A 13866-nucleotide genomic window follows, 5' to 3' on the forward strand; every position below is an offset into this window, starting at 1 on the left:
GGATTGCCTGCAAAAGTCCTAACAAACTTTTTTTGGGTAAGCAGTTTTCTCTAGACATTTCATAACATATGGAACATTAATTTTACAGTGGGCTCATGTGTAGGGCATTATATTAACTCTCTTGTCTTTATTAAGGTTCCCTGGATATTTGTAATAAAAAGTGGTGACTTCAAGAATTCGCACCAACATTTCTAATAACAACCTCCATACAACTTTAAATTACCCACTGTATGTAAATTGATCTAAGCGCAAGATCACTAGCGAATTTTCACTAGGCACAAATGAACGCTGCCAGTTTTCGTAGCCCAGTGAATTGGCATACTTGTTGTGCATTTGTGCCTGGCGAAGTTGTGCGAGTCATGGTGAAGTGGTCGCTGGTGACAATTCGCCCTTTAGTGAATCTGCCCCTTAGTATGTTATAGAATGGCCAATTCTAAGAAACTTTCCAATTGGTCCTAAAATTTTTTTTATAGTTTGTTTAATTATTTGCCTTTTTCTTCTGACTCTTTCCAGCTTTCAAATGGGGGTCACTGACCCCATCTAAAACACATACTCTGTAAAGCTACACATTTTTTGTTATTGTCTGCACTTGGCGTTAGAGTGCGAAGTTGCGCCAGAATCTATCTCCTTGGCGAAATTACGCCAGTGAATTTACACCAGCTACCGTTAGTAAATTGGCGAAGTGCCGATTGGCGTAAAAGGTAGCGTTCAGAGTAATTTGTGCGTCACTGAATTTGTGTACTTACGTCCGTTGCGCAAATTCACCAGGCGTAAGGGTGCGAAGTAACATTAGCGAATTTTTACCAGTGTCCGTTAGTGAATCGGCAAATTAACGAAAATGCGCTATGCTGGCGCATTCACGCTAGCGTTAGGCGCTTCGTCGTTTAGTGAATTTGCCCCTTTAAGTTTTTGATTTCATTGACCCTTACCTCTATCGCCAAACTTGCCTTCAATAAAGGACAAATTCGCCATCGTTGCCACCCGCAGGGACATCACCAATTCACTAACAGGCACCAATTTGCTAGTGAAAGAGACCATCGCTAGCATTTATTCGCTTTAACTGCACGCCGTAAGATAATTAGCCAGCGCTAGCGTACTTTATCTAAGATATAATTAATCCTTATTGGAAGCAAAACCAGCCTATTGGGTTTATTTAATTTTTTTTTTAAAGGTAAGATTTATTTCTTTTTTTAAACGCGCAGCAATCAGACATACAACAAATAAGTACACTCGCAGACTAAACTGTACAAGTTTGGCAGGATGAAAACATGGCACAGGCTATCACCAAGCATAACACACTACAGTTATCGAGCAGTTGAGATGGACACTATCAAACTCAGGTGAACTTTACATCTGAAGGCTAGGTTGGGACCTTCGAGGATATGTAGGATAGCTAAGGGTTTATTTAATGTTTAAATGATTTTCTAATAGACTTAAGGTATGAAAATCTAAAGTACGGAAAGATCCATTATCCTGAAAAGTCCAGGTCCTGAGCATTCTGGATAATAGGTCCTATACCTGTAATTGTTACTTCATGTTTCTAAACCTGACTGTTTTGCCACCTGACTTTCAATTTTCATTTTGTCAGTTAGAATGTCTAACACTAACGGACTACTGCAGCACAATATGGCAGCCCCTTTCAAACAGATTATACTATATAAGGATTCACAAAAGTTGTGAAGTTTAAGTGTTCTTTAATACTCTAAATGGACAGTACGATTTGTTCCTCTGAGCCTCATGAGAAGCCCTCTCTACTGATCTTATAGTTTCTAAATAAGGTGGCTATTAAGAGGTCTATGATATTGTTTCTAGGTATTGACGCAAGAGTACTGAGGGTCCAAAGGAGTACGGTGCTGCAGAAGTCAGCCCTGTCCTTAATGTTTATGGTCAGTTTAAAGGAGAACTAAAGGCAACACAGCCAAAGGCAACACAGCCTAGCAGTAAAGATATGTACCTCGAAAGATGCCCCTGTTGCTGCTATTGAGAATCTGAAACATTAGGCTGGTGCAATAAGTTCAGTATATAAAACATGTTATTTTTAACCATATTCATTTTTAGGGTTTAGTTCTTCTTTAATTTGTATTAAAATCTGTTCTGTAAACCGGTATTAAAATCTAAAAAAAATCTGTTTTGTAAACTACAGGAAAGATTTACCATTCCGCCAGTGGTGTAACTAGATGTTACTGGGCCCCACAGCAAGTTAAATTTAGGTCCCCAAAATATTGATAAATTGGCCTATTCTACCAAGATATGTTAAAATTGTTCATTAATTAGGGCCATGCAGGCCCTCCTACACTCCTGGGCACCCCTGCATCTGGATTAAACCAACTGTTGGCAGGGAACATTGCATGCTGCGGTTTCATCATAAAGTTGGATAGACTTTTATTGAAATGCATTGACTGTTGGTTGTAGACACACAAGAGAAAAAAAAGACTTTATCTAATCAGGTTTTGAACAATTTAGCTTTTCATTTTGTAGCTCTTCAGTCTGGATTGTTGGCAGATGATTGCTAGCATACAATCCACCCTAGCAACCAGGCAGTGGTTTGGATAAAAGAGTGGAATATGAATAGAAAGATAAGTAAATAAATTAAGCATCATATTTATTTTACAAACAATACATATATTGACTCTTAAGCAAGGGTGGCCCATGAAGTATTTTACACTATGTCATTAGAAATAAATGTTTCTGAGCACTCCATAATATATGTGCCAACAATAAGGCAGGTGACAGCCTTCCTTGTGTGCTCCCTAGTACATAGACTGCAGCTGAGTATAGAGGAGCCACCTGCTGATCACTGATGTTGTTCTAATTACAAATATTTAAATCTTTATAAATCACAGTAGCGGAAAGATAAAAAAGATATGAAGAAAACACAAAGTTGCCTCTCAGTTAACTCATGCAAAAAATGAAAAAAATAATACTGTTCTGTATTTTGCACACGGCTAATATCTGGAACCAGAGCCACCACTGGAGGAGAAATGCAAGAGTCCTGTTAGGTTCCCAAACTGCCATGAAAGAGGCAAGATTTGCCAAGAAATCGGTGGTGTATTCGGGCATAAATGGTGCATGGCCAAGCTAGCATATGGTGGTGCCATGATTTCTGAAGTCAGCTCTGTCTGGAACCATTTACTTTAAATATACAGTATGCCTATATTCTTGCTGTATTTCAAACTGACAAATTCCTGTGACACCAAGGGTATTCGATGTGACCAGTGTAAATATGTAATATGAAAAAATGACAAACATGTCAGATATTATAATCAGACATTGGGCCTGATTCAATTCATTGAGAAAAGGTTATGGTTTATCACGTGAAAAGTCATGGACGAGATTCAATTTGAGGGGAAAAAAAATTTCTCCTACTCCAGTTCCAGTTTTTTCCCATAGACTTCAACAGTGTTTTCACGTGATAAACAATGTGATCCGTTTTTCTGAATTGAATCTGAAAATGAATCACATCTATGAGTTTTCACATGATAAACCTTTTTCCTCACTGAATTGAATCTGGCCTATTTTGCTCCCTTTTTCAAATCCTGACTGATACAGTAATGCCATTAACACAACTACTAATCCAGCTGCCACTATACAAGTATGGTACATATGATGTGTTGGTATGTATGGGAGTGCTCTAATATTGTGATGGCTAACTGGTGGCACTTTAACGCACTCACAATATCCAACAAGCATCCAAAGTTGTTGTAATTGCTAAACTATTATTTTGACCTCCCACATAATTTGATGTTTTTTGTTAGTAAAACATTTCCATGAACCAGTTTTTATTAATTGTCTAAGAGAAATCTAATTGCTTCATGAAAATCAAAAAGTTAAATCTGCTTTACAGAATAGAATATAGAGTAATAGCTACGAGGGCTGTTCCACACAAAAGCAAGAACACAATTAACTGTCCGTCACTGCAGCAGCCCTTACTATTGCTTTCTTCCTCTGAAAGCAAAACCACTGATGATGAATCATGGGTGCTTTTAAGCTCGTCATTCATGCGTGTGTTAGCTTCTACAGTCCATCTTAAAACATTAACTTTCATCTCCATGTCGGTGATCATATTATCCACTTTCAGAATTTCCTCCTCTATTTCTTGATACTCCAGGCTTGCTTTGTTCGCTGGCGAGTCACTGTAATTGATGTTCTGGACATTCAGTGCCCTGGAGGCTATAGCTGAAGTGTTTCCTGCAAATCAAAATGTATGCATCAGATGAGGAGAAATAAGGAAAACATAGCTCTGCTTATAATCAGGATGTCTAAATGCATGATCCCAAAATATTAAGTAAACATAGTGACTACATTTATCTGTGTTTCAGTAGTGCAGGCAAGGAGTGCAATCTTGAAGGGAGGTGAAAGAATGACCATTATCCTTTTGGAAATTTGATGCATACAAATTATATTAAAATTGATATTTTGTTTATTGCAGCCCTGTAAAAAGGTAAGATGCTGGAGGTTTAGCCTGTGTTTCAAGCAGGAGGTGGATCAAGGTAAAACTTAACTTCATAGACTTTGTACACTGCTGTTGAAATAGTCGATGGGAACCTACTTTTGTAGAGCCCAGTTTACACCAATACCAACCTTGCAGTTCTGCTTCAAAAACAAAAACTTACACTTATGGTGGCCATAGACACACAGATCCTATCGTACGAATCGAGGATTCGTACGATTTTCAGATCGTGTGTGGCTTGTGCTGACATCTTTCATCCGGCAGAGATTGGTCGTTTGGTCGATCGGTCAGGTTTGATTTTGATCCGACCGATCCCGCCGGAGCCCACGGCACATCGTAATCGGATCCTTGGCCATACGGCCGAACAATCAGATTACCCCTGATATAGCCATGTTTGTTAATGGCATATAGGGGAAAGATCCGGTCATTTAGCGATGTGGCCAAACGAGCAGATCTTTGCAACTATGGCCACCTTAAGACGCAGATGTGTCAAACTGAGTGTCATGTGTATCATTTCACAAGAGTAGAATTCATGGTTCTACTGCTGCCTCATGGTATCACATTCACACCACAAATGTCAATTCACTAGTCACAAATATAACTGTAGTAACACAGAACATTTTCTACCTTTTTTTCACTCTGCATTCTTAATAAACACCGAAAATGTTAAAGAAACTTGTATTGGTGAAAAAGCTTCACCTCTTCAGAAGCATGACGGTTCATACACGTACTCAGTATTCAAAACAAATATTTGGTTTTTCTATGTATTTCATTTGCTAAAGGTCTTACATACAGTATTGGATTAGCAGCACACTCAAAAGCTGATGCAAAGAGAAATGAATACCATTATATGAAATAATGTTTATTATCAGAACCTAAAACACATATTTAAAAAAAAATAGGAATACATTTATAGTAACTGACATTAAAAGAACAGTAGCAACATAAAATGAAGTATTGAAAATATAATATACTGTTGGCCTATACTGGTTAAACCAATGGTGTAACTACAGTACATGGGGGGCAATAGAACCCCCTAAATTCAAGATAAGGCATATTACGGGGGGCACAGCACGGAAGTACTTGCATGTGCATTTCTGGAGGGTGGAGAGGTGCAAGTCCAGGGGAAGGGGAGTGGCAGCGGACCTGCACATCCTGCACTGAAGCCCAGCTACCCCATGGTACATCTACTGTGTGTGATTTGATCCTTTCTCATTAAAGGAGAAGGGAAGTCTTCTTCCACTTGGGGGTGCCAAATGTTACGCACCTCCAAGTGATTGTATATATGTACCTGAAACCCCAAGCTGGTGCTCCTATCAGCAGAAAACTGCACCGGCCCGGGGGTTCTTCCAGCGAGCATCACAACCGTTCCTCTTCTGACTTTTTCTTTCTTCTCATGACTGCACATGCACAGTACAATGAAAAGCCGAACTTTAAGTAAAAAGTCGGCTATTTTGTTCTACTGCGCATGCATCTGCCCCAGGAAATTTGAAGAAAGAAGAAGCTGGAAGAGGATCGCTTTGTGGTGCTCGCTGGAAGAACCCCGGGCCGGTACAGTTTTCTCCTGATAGGAGCATCGGCTCGGGGTTTCAGGTAAGTATATACAATCACTTTGGGGTGCCTAACATTTGGCACCCCCAAGTGAAAGAAGACTTTCCTTCTCCTTTAACATCTATCACATTATCTGTGATCCTAGTGGAATGCTTCTCAAACATGGATTGGATTTGGTTCACAAAGGAGAGAATGCCTGGAAGAAAAGTGCCTGGAAGAAACTGGGTGCTGTGGTGAGAATACACCTCTGGGGGAACTGCCTTCTTACACTGTATGTATAAAACTAAGTGGAATTTCATCATATCCATTTTGTTAAGTCAGTTCTAAATAGACCAGTGATAGCTCCAGAGATCCCGTCGTGCCCAGCATTAATAGCAGCACACTTGCACCAACAATTGGGCTCAGATGTCATGTACACAAGAAACACTGCAAATTATGCCAGGCGGACTTCCACGCAATTGCATCTGATTTTATTTGTTGCAATTACGCCAGCCTCAACACCATTGAGTCAAGTGCATTTTCCCCTTGTGACACAATGATGCTGGAATACTGGGGAAAACACTGTATTGTGGGAAAAAAACAAGGTGATTGTGCTCAAGACATTCAAGTTGTTCAAAGTAGTGCTCATCTCTTCCCTTGGCAAGATCATGGTAACAATCTGATTAAATCACTTTTTTTAGCCAAGGATGTCCCCATGGTAAAATTAGGGCTAGTTTTACTGCAACAGCAATAGCATTTGGGACTAAATCATAGAAGTCAGCTCCGCCCCAAAAAACTCTGCCTTTGTGAATTTGTAAACTGTTTTCAGTAAATTCTATTATCTAAAGCACTCTGTGAACAATTACAGTTATTATACCTATGAGCCCTTTAATCCTGTTCATAGAAACAAACCTAATACTGTTACTTTCTTTAGGACCATATAATTCCCTGCACCTTACCTGTAGAGCCAGTCTGAATGGCAGGCTTATTTGTTGCTGAATGAGGTACAGCCATTCCCAACTCATACACCTTACACATGTCATTATGGAAAAGCTCAAGGCAGCTGGAGAACTCAACCCACAAGCGTTCTAGCTCCTCACGATCTTTTTTTGAGAGCTTCTTGTCTCGAAGGGCTGTAGTCAACTTGTTTCGGTTAGATAATGCCAATTCTTGGGCCCTCTCTCGAGTTCTCCTCAACTCATCGCGAAGGTGAATACTATCAGATGAGCCTCCTATTGTGAGGGCCAAATGCCTATAGCAAGCTACCACCTTCAAAAACAAATACACAAAAGATAAGAAACACAATCTTATGTATGGATAAATTAATTAAATGCTAAAGGTAATATATATAGAGAGAGAGAGATCGCTCCGTGGTGCTCACTAGTATAACCCCAGCCGGTGCAGTTTTCTGCTGATAGGAGCACCTGTTTCAGGTAAGTCAATACACTCACTTGGGGGTGCCTAACATTTAGCACCCCCCAAGTGCAGGATGCCTTTCCTTCTCCTTTAACCTGTCTAACTGCTAGTTGATCCAGAGAAAGGCAAAAACCCCATTTGAAACTTCTCCAATTTGCCTCACAGGGGGAAAAATTACTTCCTGACTCTAAGATGGCAATCGGACTAGTCCCTGGATCAACTTGTACTACGAGCTATCTTCCATAACCATGTATTCCCTCACTTGCTAAAAAGCCATCCAGCTCCTTTTTTAAAGCTATCTAATGTATCAGCCTGTACAATCGATTCAGGGAGAGAATTCCACATCTTCACAGCGCTCACTGTAAAAAACTCCCGAATATTTAGGTGGAATCTCCTTTCTTCTAATTGGAATGGGTGACCTTGGCTGGAAAGACCTACTGGTAAATAAAGCATTAGAGAGCTCTGCTTAGGAAAATTGACTTTTCTCAATTCTTTCCTGAGCAGAAAAACTTCGGAACAGTTCTTTGTTTTCCTTTTTAACAAAGTCTCTTCAACTATAGTCGAAAGAACTGGAGATCATATGTCGCTGATGTTACAAAATTGATTATAATAGCAGTTAAAAAACAGCTTAAAGGGCATGTAAAGGTAAAAAAATAAAATCCCATTTTTACTTTCTTTAATGAAAAAGAAACCTATCACCAATATACTTTAATTAAAAAATGTGTACTGTTTTTATAAGAAAAATTACTGTATGCAGTGAAATTCTCCCTTCATTTACTTCTGTGGATAGGAATTGTCAGATGGTCCCTAACTGCTGAGCAGGGAAACAATCATACTTATGAACAGCAGGAGGAGCCCCCGCCTTCCCAGCCATGCAGAGCTCAAGCAGCTTTGTTTATGACGCTCCCTAAGCAGCCCAGACCACACTGAGCATGTGCACAGTCTTAGTCTTGCAAAGATGTTTAAGAAAGTTACAAGATGGTGACCCCCTGTAGCCAACTTTGAAAGCTTAAATTATTTGTTTGATTAGGCTTGTGGTGCAGTAAGTTCATGTTTATATTTAGTATACAAAATACGGCATTTCTAGCCTTATTCTATTTTCGACTTTACATGCCCTTGAATAACTATGACCCTGTACAATTTTTTCATTATTTTTTTAAGATATCCTTTAAAAGATTACATGCATACTGCTGCTCCCTATAAATCAATTGGGAATAGTGGCCTTTAGCTTACTAAGCATTATCTACCAAGCATCATCAAGTAAAAAACTGACAGACTGAAAGAAGCTTCCCAGCTAACACTTATTCCTGTATCTAGTCTTATTGTTAGTATTATCTATTTATTTAAAAAGCACTATTAAGCATTAATGATTGTTGGTGACTTCCAACAATAGTGGAATGAAAGGGAAATTTTGACATTTTTTAAAAAATAGCCCCAGAACAATTTAATTCCTATACTTCAATAAAACTGAGGTGTGCCTTAAAGTCGGGTATTTCAGGCATCATACAATTGAAAAGGTAAAGCAGATAATATTGTATAAAGCAGCAGATTTTTATATACTTATGTGGATTAATAATTTATTGATGAATAGATGCAAGGAACTGTGGGTTGATGTTGAATCTAAGGGCTGATTTACTAACATGCTAAACTGAACTTGTACCGTTACCAATGAACCACTTAGTTTAAATTTCTAACTTGTATTAGCTAATTAGATGCCACTGGTCAGAACCTATATGTAATTTAATTTAGTTGGTACTGGGTCATTTTTGTTTTGCTTGTCTCGCTGGCACTGCAGTGATTATGGATTTGTTCAAACTTTTTTACATAAAGGGATGATCGGTCAAGCCCTTAAACTACTTGTGGCCTTTACCTGGACAGACCAGTTCTGTATACACAATATTGCAACCTTGTGATGTCCATTTTTCAGCTTGCAGCTATGTCTAAAGTTGGCGATACACAGGTTTGGTATATAAATTCTGCTGTCTTGGTCCCTCTAAACCTAGCCAGCAGCTTATTGGTTAAGGTATGGGGGTCTCCTGATTGGCTGCACAATGTTGTTGGCATGTTAATGTGGTCCTCGATCAGTGGGGCAACCTAGACCCACAGTATAATTCTATTGTATGAGACAATTTGCCCAGAAAATGGGTGGCCAAATTATATATTAATAATAATAGCCAGAATTCAACTTCCTGCTTTTCCGCTCTCTAACTCTGAGTTAGTCAGCGACTTGAAGGGTGTCACATGGGACATAACTGTTCAGTGAGTTTGCAATTGATCCTCTGTTTTCAGCTCAGCTTCAAAAGAAAACAGTTATGACCCATGTGCCCCCCCCCTCAAGTCCATGATTGGTTACTGCCTGGTAACCAATCAGTGGAAACCAAGAGAGCTGAAAAGTAGTTTTCTGGCTGTTATGTTACACATCCAGTTACTGCAGCCTTTATACATTACAATTTTTGCTAACTAACTATATTAGAAACATTTTTATTTTGCACAGCCTATCTGTTTACCCAGTTTTATTTTTTATACTGAACAATTCCTTTAATTCTGCATTTTTGGGCCATATACATTTATTGCTTCCTTGTACTGTATGTTCTCACAACAAAATAAGTAAGGAAATTCTGAGTGGTTGGTTTAACTTTAAACAACACACAGGACTACTTCAGGAATTTTAAGAACCTTGTTTTCAGTATCTTAAAAACCTTGTCTATAGACTTGAATGGAATTTGCCTGACAAATGTTTGTGTAAGTACTGATAAGCATGGCTGGAAACGCACAGTGACACCTTTCCAGGCTACTATCACTTGACATGAGTGCTTGCCATATGGTTTCCATTCAAGTCAGTGCTGGAATTTTTGGCGACATTGGTGCTGTGTTTTCAGACTTCTAAATGCATGGGACTTGAATCACCCAAAACAGCCACATGTGCTGGGCAAAAGTACCTGGAGTCACAATATATGTACTACATTATGGGCTTAACATGCAGTTACCCCAAGTAAATCCCATTGCTGTCACTTACAATTAACATCAGATTATTCTAGTAATATTAATCCCTGACGTGGTTCACTATTAAATTTGGTTATAAGCCCCTTACTGTCCCTGCAAACAAACTTTATTGCTCTTCCTTGCCAGTATATTGTAGTACCATAGAACTACAATCTATAATTCCTTGTTTTATACACTTGTAAATTTAAACCCGTTTTACAGTTCACAACCCATGCTCTGAATATTTAATATTTACCATTTATTTGACTTGTGTCCTGTACTGATATCACTGTTAAGTGGCTATTACAGATTTAGGTCTCTTTGGAACATTCTGCTTATCTGCTTTCCAGACACAAAGGGATTTGGATTTCATTTAAAGGGATACTGTTGTGGGAAAAAAATTTTTTTCAAAATGAATCAGTTAATAGTGCTGCACCAGCAGAATTCGGCACTGAAATCCATTTCTCAAAAGAGCAAACAGATTTTTTTATATTCAATTTTTAAATCTGACATGGGGCTAGACATTTTGTCAATTTCCCAGCTGCCCCATGTCACGTGACTTGTGCCTGCACTTTAGGAGAGAAATGCTTTCTGGCAGGCTGCTGTTTTTCCATCTCAATGTAACTGAATGTGTCTCAGTGGGACATGGGTTTTTTCTATTGAGTGCTGTTCTTAGATCTACCAGGCAGCTGTTATCTTGTGTTAGGGAGCTGTTATCTGGTTACCTTCCCATTGTTCTTTTGTTTGGCTGCTGGGGGGGGAAATGGAGGGGGGATGATATCACTCCAACTTGCAGTACAGCAGTAAAGAGTGATTGAAGTTTATCAGAGCACAAGTCACATGACTTGGGGCAGCTGGGAAATTGGCAATATGTCTAGCCCCATGTCAGATTTGAAAATTGAATATAAAAAAAATTGTTTGCTCTTTTGAGAAATGGATTTCAGTGCAGAATTCTGCTGGAGCAGCACTATTAACTGATTCATTTTGAAAAAAATTTTTTTTCCCATGACAGTATCCCTTTAAAGAAGTCTAAAACCTTTCTGAACTTTTCCAAACAGACTTAGAGGCACATTTATTAAGGGTCGAACTTTGAATTCATGTGTGTTTTTTTAAAACTCTACTAAATGCAATTTACCTTGAAATTCGATTGGGGGGTTATTTATTAAAAAAAATAGAATATGTAAAACTCAGACTAATTTTACCGACCCGAAAACTCAAATTGAATTCTATTCGAATTCAACCAAACTCGATTCAAGTTTTTTCTCAGAGAAAAACTTGAATGTCAGGAAGGCTACAAACATCTCCAAATTGGTCACTGGACCTCTCCCATTGACTTATACATGAGTTCGGCAGGTTTTACACGACAAATTTGAATTCTTAAAGGGCCAGAGTATGATAAATCTTGTAAATAGAATTCAAATTTTTAAAAAAAACTCGAATCTTGTTTGGATAATTCCCTAGTCGAATTTGAGAGTTTTGACCACAAAAAAATTTGAAAATTCGTACCAGAATTTTCAATTAGACCCTTAATAAATCTGCCCATAGTGTTCACAAGATAAAATATAAATATATCAAGTACTCCAACTAAAATATTATTATGTTAAATTCATGGATAGCCTAAAGATGGGCAAATGCAAAAGGTTTATTGATGCAAGACCATATAGGTACAAGGCAAAATAATCTGGAACATGTTAATTGTTAAATTACCTAGCAATATATTATTTCATTCAGTGTGATTCCATTATATTAATTTTCATTGAATTTTGTAAAAAATACAGGGATCATTGGATGGTGCATGTTGTATATTACTATATTCATACAAAAAAATAGACTTACTATTACTATATTCATACTGTGATATACTGTCACAGCCTCAAAGGCTTACACCTAATCAAATAATCCTTTGTTATCTATTTTTGCCCTTCTCTAATCACTATGTTATCTCCTGGGAATAACCTTGGAGTAACCATGAATTGGTGTTGCATTGTGGTTGGATATTATTATAAATGTACTTTATTTAATTATACTAAAATAATTATGTTATAATATAAATTATATATAAATATTATATATTTTCTAAGAAGAAGATGGTCTGAAAAGAAAGATGAGTGAATATATGTGGCAGTAATAATGCATTTGTAGCCTTACAGAGCATTTGTTTTTTAGATGGGAAGTTGAAAAGAGACCAGTTGAGAAGTTGCTTTGAATTGGCCATTCTATAACATACAAAAAGTTATTTTAAAGGTAAACATCCCTTTAGCTATACGAGCAGAAATCCATGTTGATGGCAAATCTTACCAGTGGGGGTTTTAATGCTTAATGTTTTGTAGGAACTTTAAAGCACATTGACCCACCTTACAGAAAGGCCCCTTATCAATAGCAAAACCATGGGTTCCAAGCATGGTACTAGATCCCTACCTATAGCCTTACAAAATAGAAAGAAACACAAGAACATGCCACACTTAAAGCCAGGTTCAATTGGAATTAGAGTGATTTGTCTTCTTATTCATTCCAGATTGTCCCAAAGAGCCTGACACAATTCAATGAGAAAAACTTCTGACTCTTTATCACATGAAATATGTGCTGAAGTCTATGGGTAAAGCTAGAACTTTAAGCTGAACTTTGTCAATATGTTTTTTAAGTGATACAATCAGTGATTTCTCACTGATTTGATCTGGTCCTGCTCATTATCATCAGCACAGTTACCTTGTGGAGGGATTCCATTGCAGTTATACATTCTTCTTTCACCTTCTGAAAGTTTACACTTCCTTCGTCAGCTACTTTTACATTCTGGAGAGGCATTGTGATTTTGTTCTTCTGAGAAGTTTCCAAAGTTAAATCCACTGAGGTCTGGAAGGGTGCATGTTGACGTTTGCTCTTCAGGATCTGTCTTCTAATAGTTTACTGAGATGCTGTTAAATTTCAGCTACCTGAATCCATTTTGTACCCTACAGTGAAAATTGTCTAACTATACATCTTTATCTTGACAGTATATAGATGTTTAAATGTTGGAAAAGAAGAAGCTTCCTTGAATTCAGCTGAGTAGCAAACGACTGAGAGTGTAGAAAGGTAATCCCAGGGATTACAAAAGGAGGTCCTAAACTACAGTGAAATGACAGGGCCTTCTTAATCTCATTAGCTCAGACTCCTGTTTAAAACCCTCTGATGCTTCACATTGTCTCACGTAAGATTATCATTGTTTTAACTCCTCAGCTACCAGAGAGACCTTTATTCTGACCAAAAAGGTCAAGGAGATTCCCTTAAAGGATTATAGTGACCAAATGTCGGTGATATTTCAAGTGACTGAAAACTCCATTCATACCTTCTACTACTGTATTTTGTATTGTTTATTTTGATTTTATATTCTGCACATATTATGATAAACACGTTATGTAATAATTACACAATTACATAGATGCAGAATATTTGGGGGTTTTGCTTAAAAATAGCTTAATCTCTAGAACTGACAAAGCACTATGCTATGACAA

General features: G+C 37.9%; 1 protein-coding gene across 1 annotated transcript; it reads right to left on the bottom strand.

Annotated features, from left to right (window-relative positions):
• Window positions 1–2357: 2357 nt before the first annotated feature.
• Window positions 2358–13421, bottom strand: XB5863395.L (regulator of G-protein signaling 9-binding protein B L homeolog). Its single transcript, NM_001092733.1, is given in 3 exon segments — window positions 2358–4188; window positions 6940–7249; window positions 13085–13421. Coding segments are annotated over 3 exon segments (756 nt in total). The 5' UTR covers window positions 13181–13421; the 3' UTR covers window positions 2358–3838.
• Between the last annotated feature and the right edge of the window lie 445 nt (window positions 13422–13866).

The sequence above is a fragment of the Xenopus laevis genome, chromosome 6L, assembly GCF_017654675.1.
Source record: "Xenopus laevis strain J_2021 chromosome 6L, Xenopus_laevis_v10.1, whole genome shotgun sequence".
Classification (NCBI taxonomy): domain Eukaryota; kingdom Metazoa; phylum Chordata; class Amphibia; order Anura; family Pipidae; genus Xenopus; species Xenopus laevis.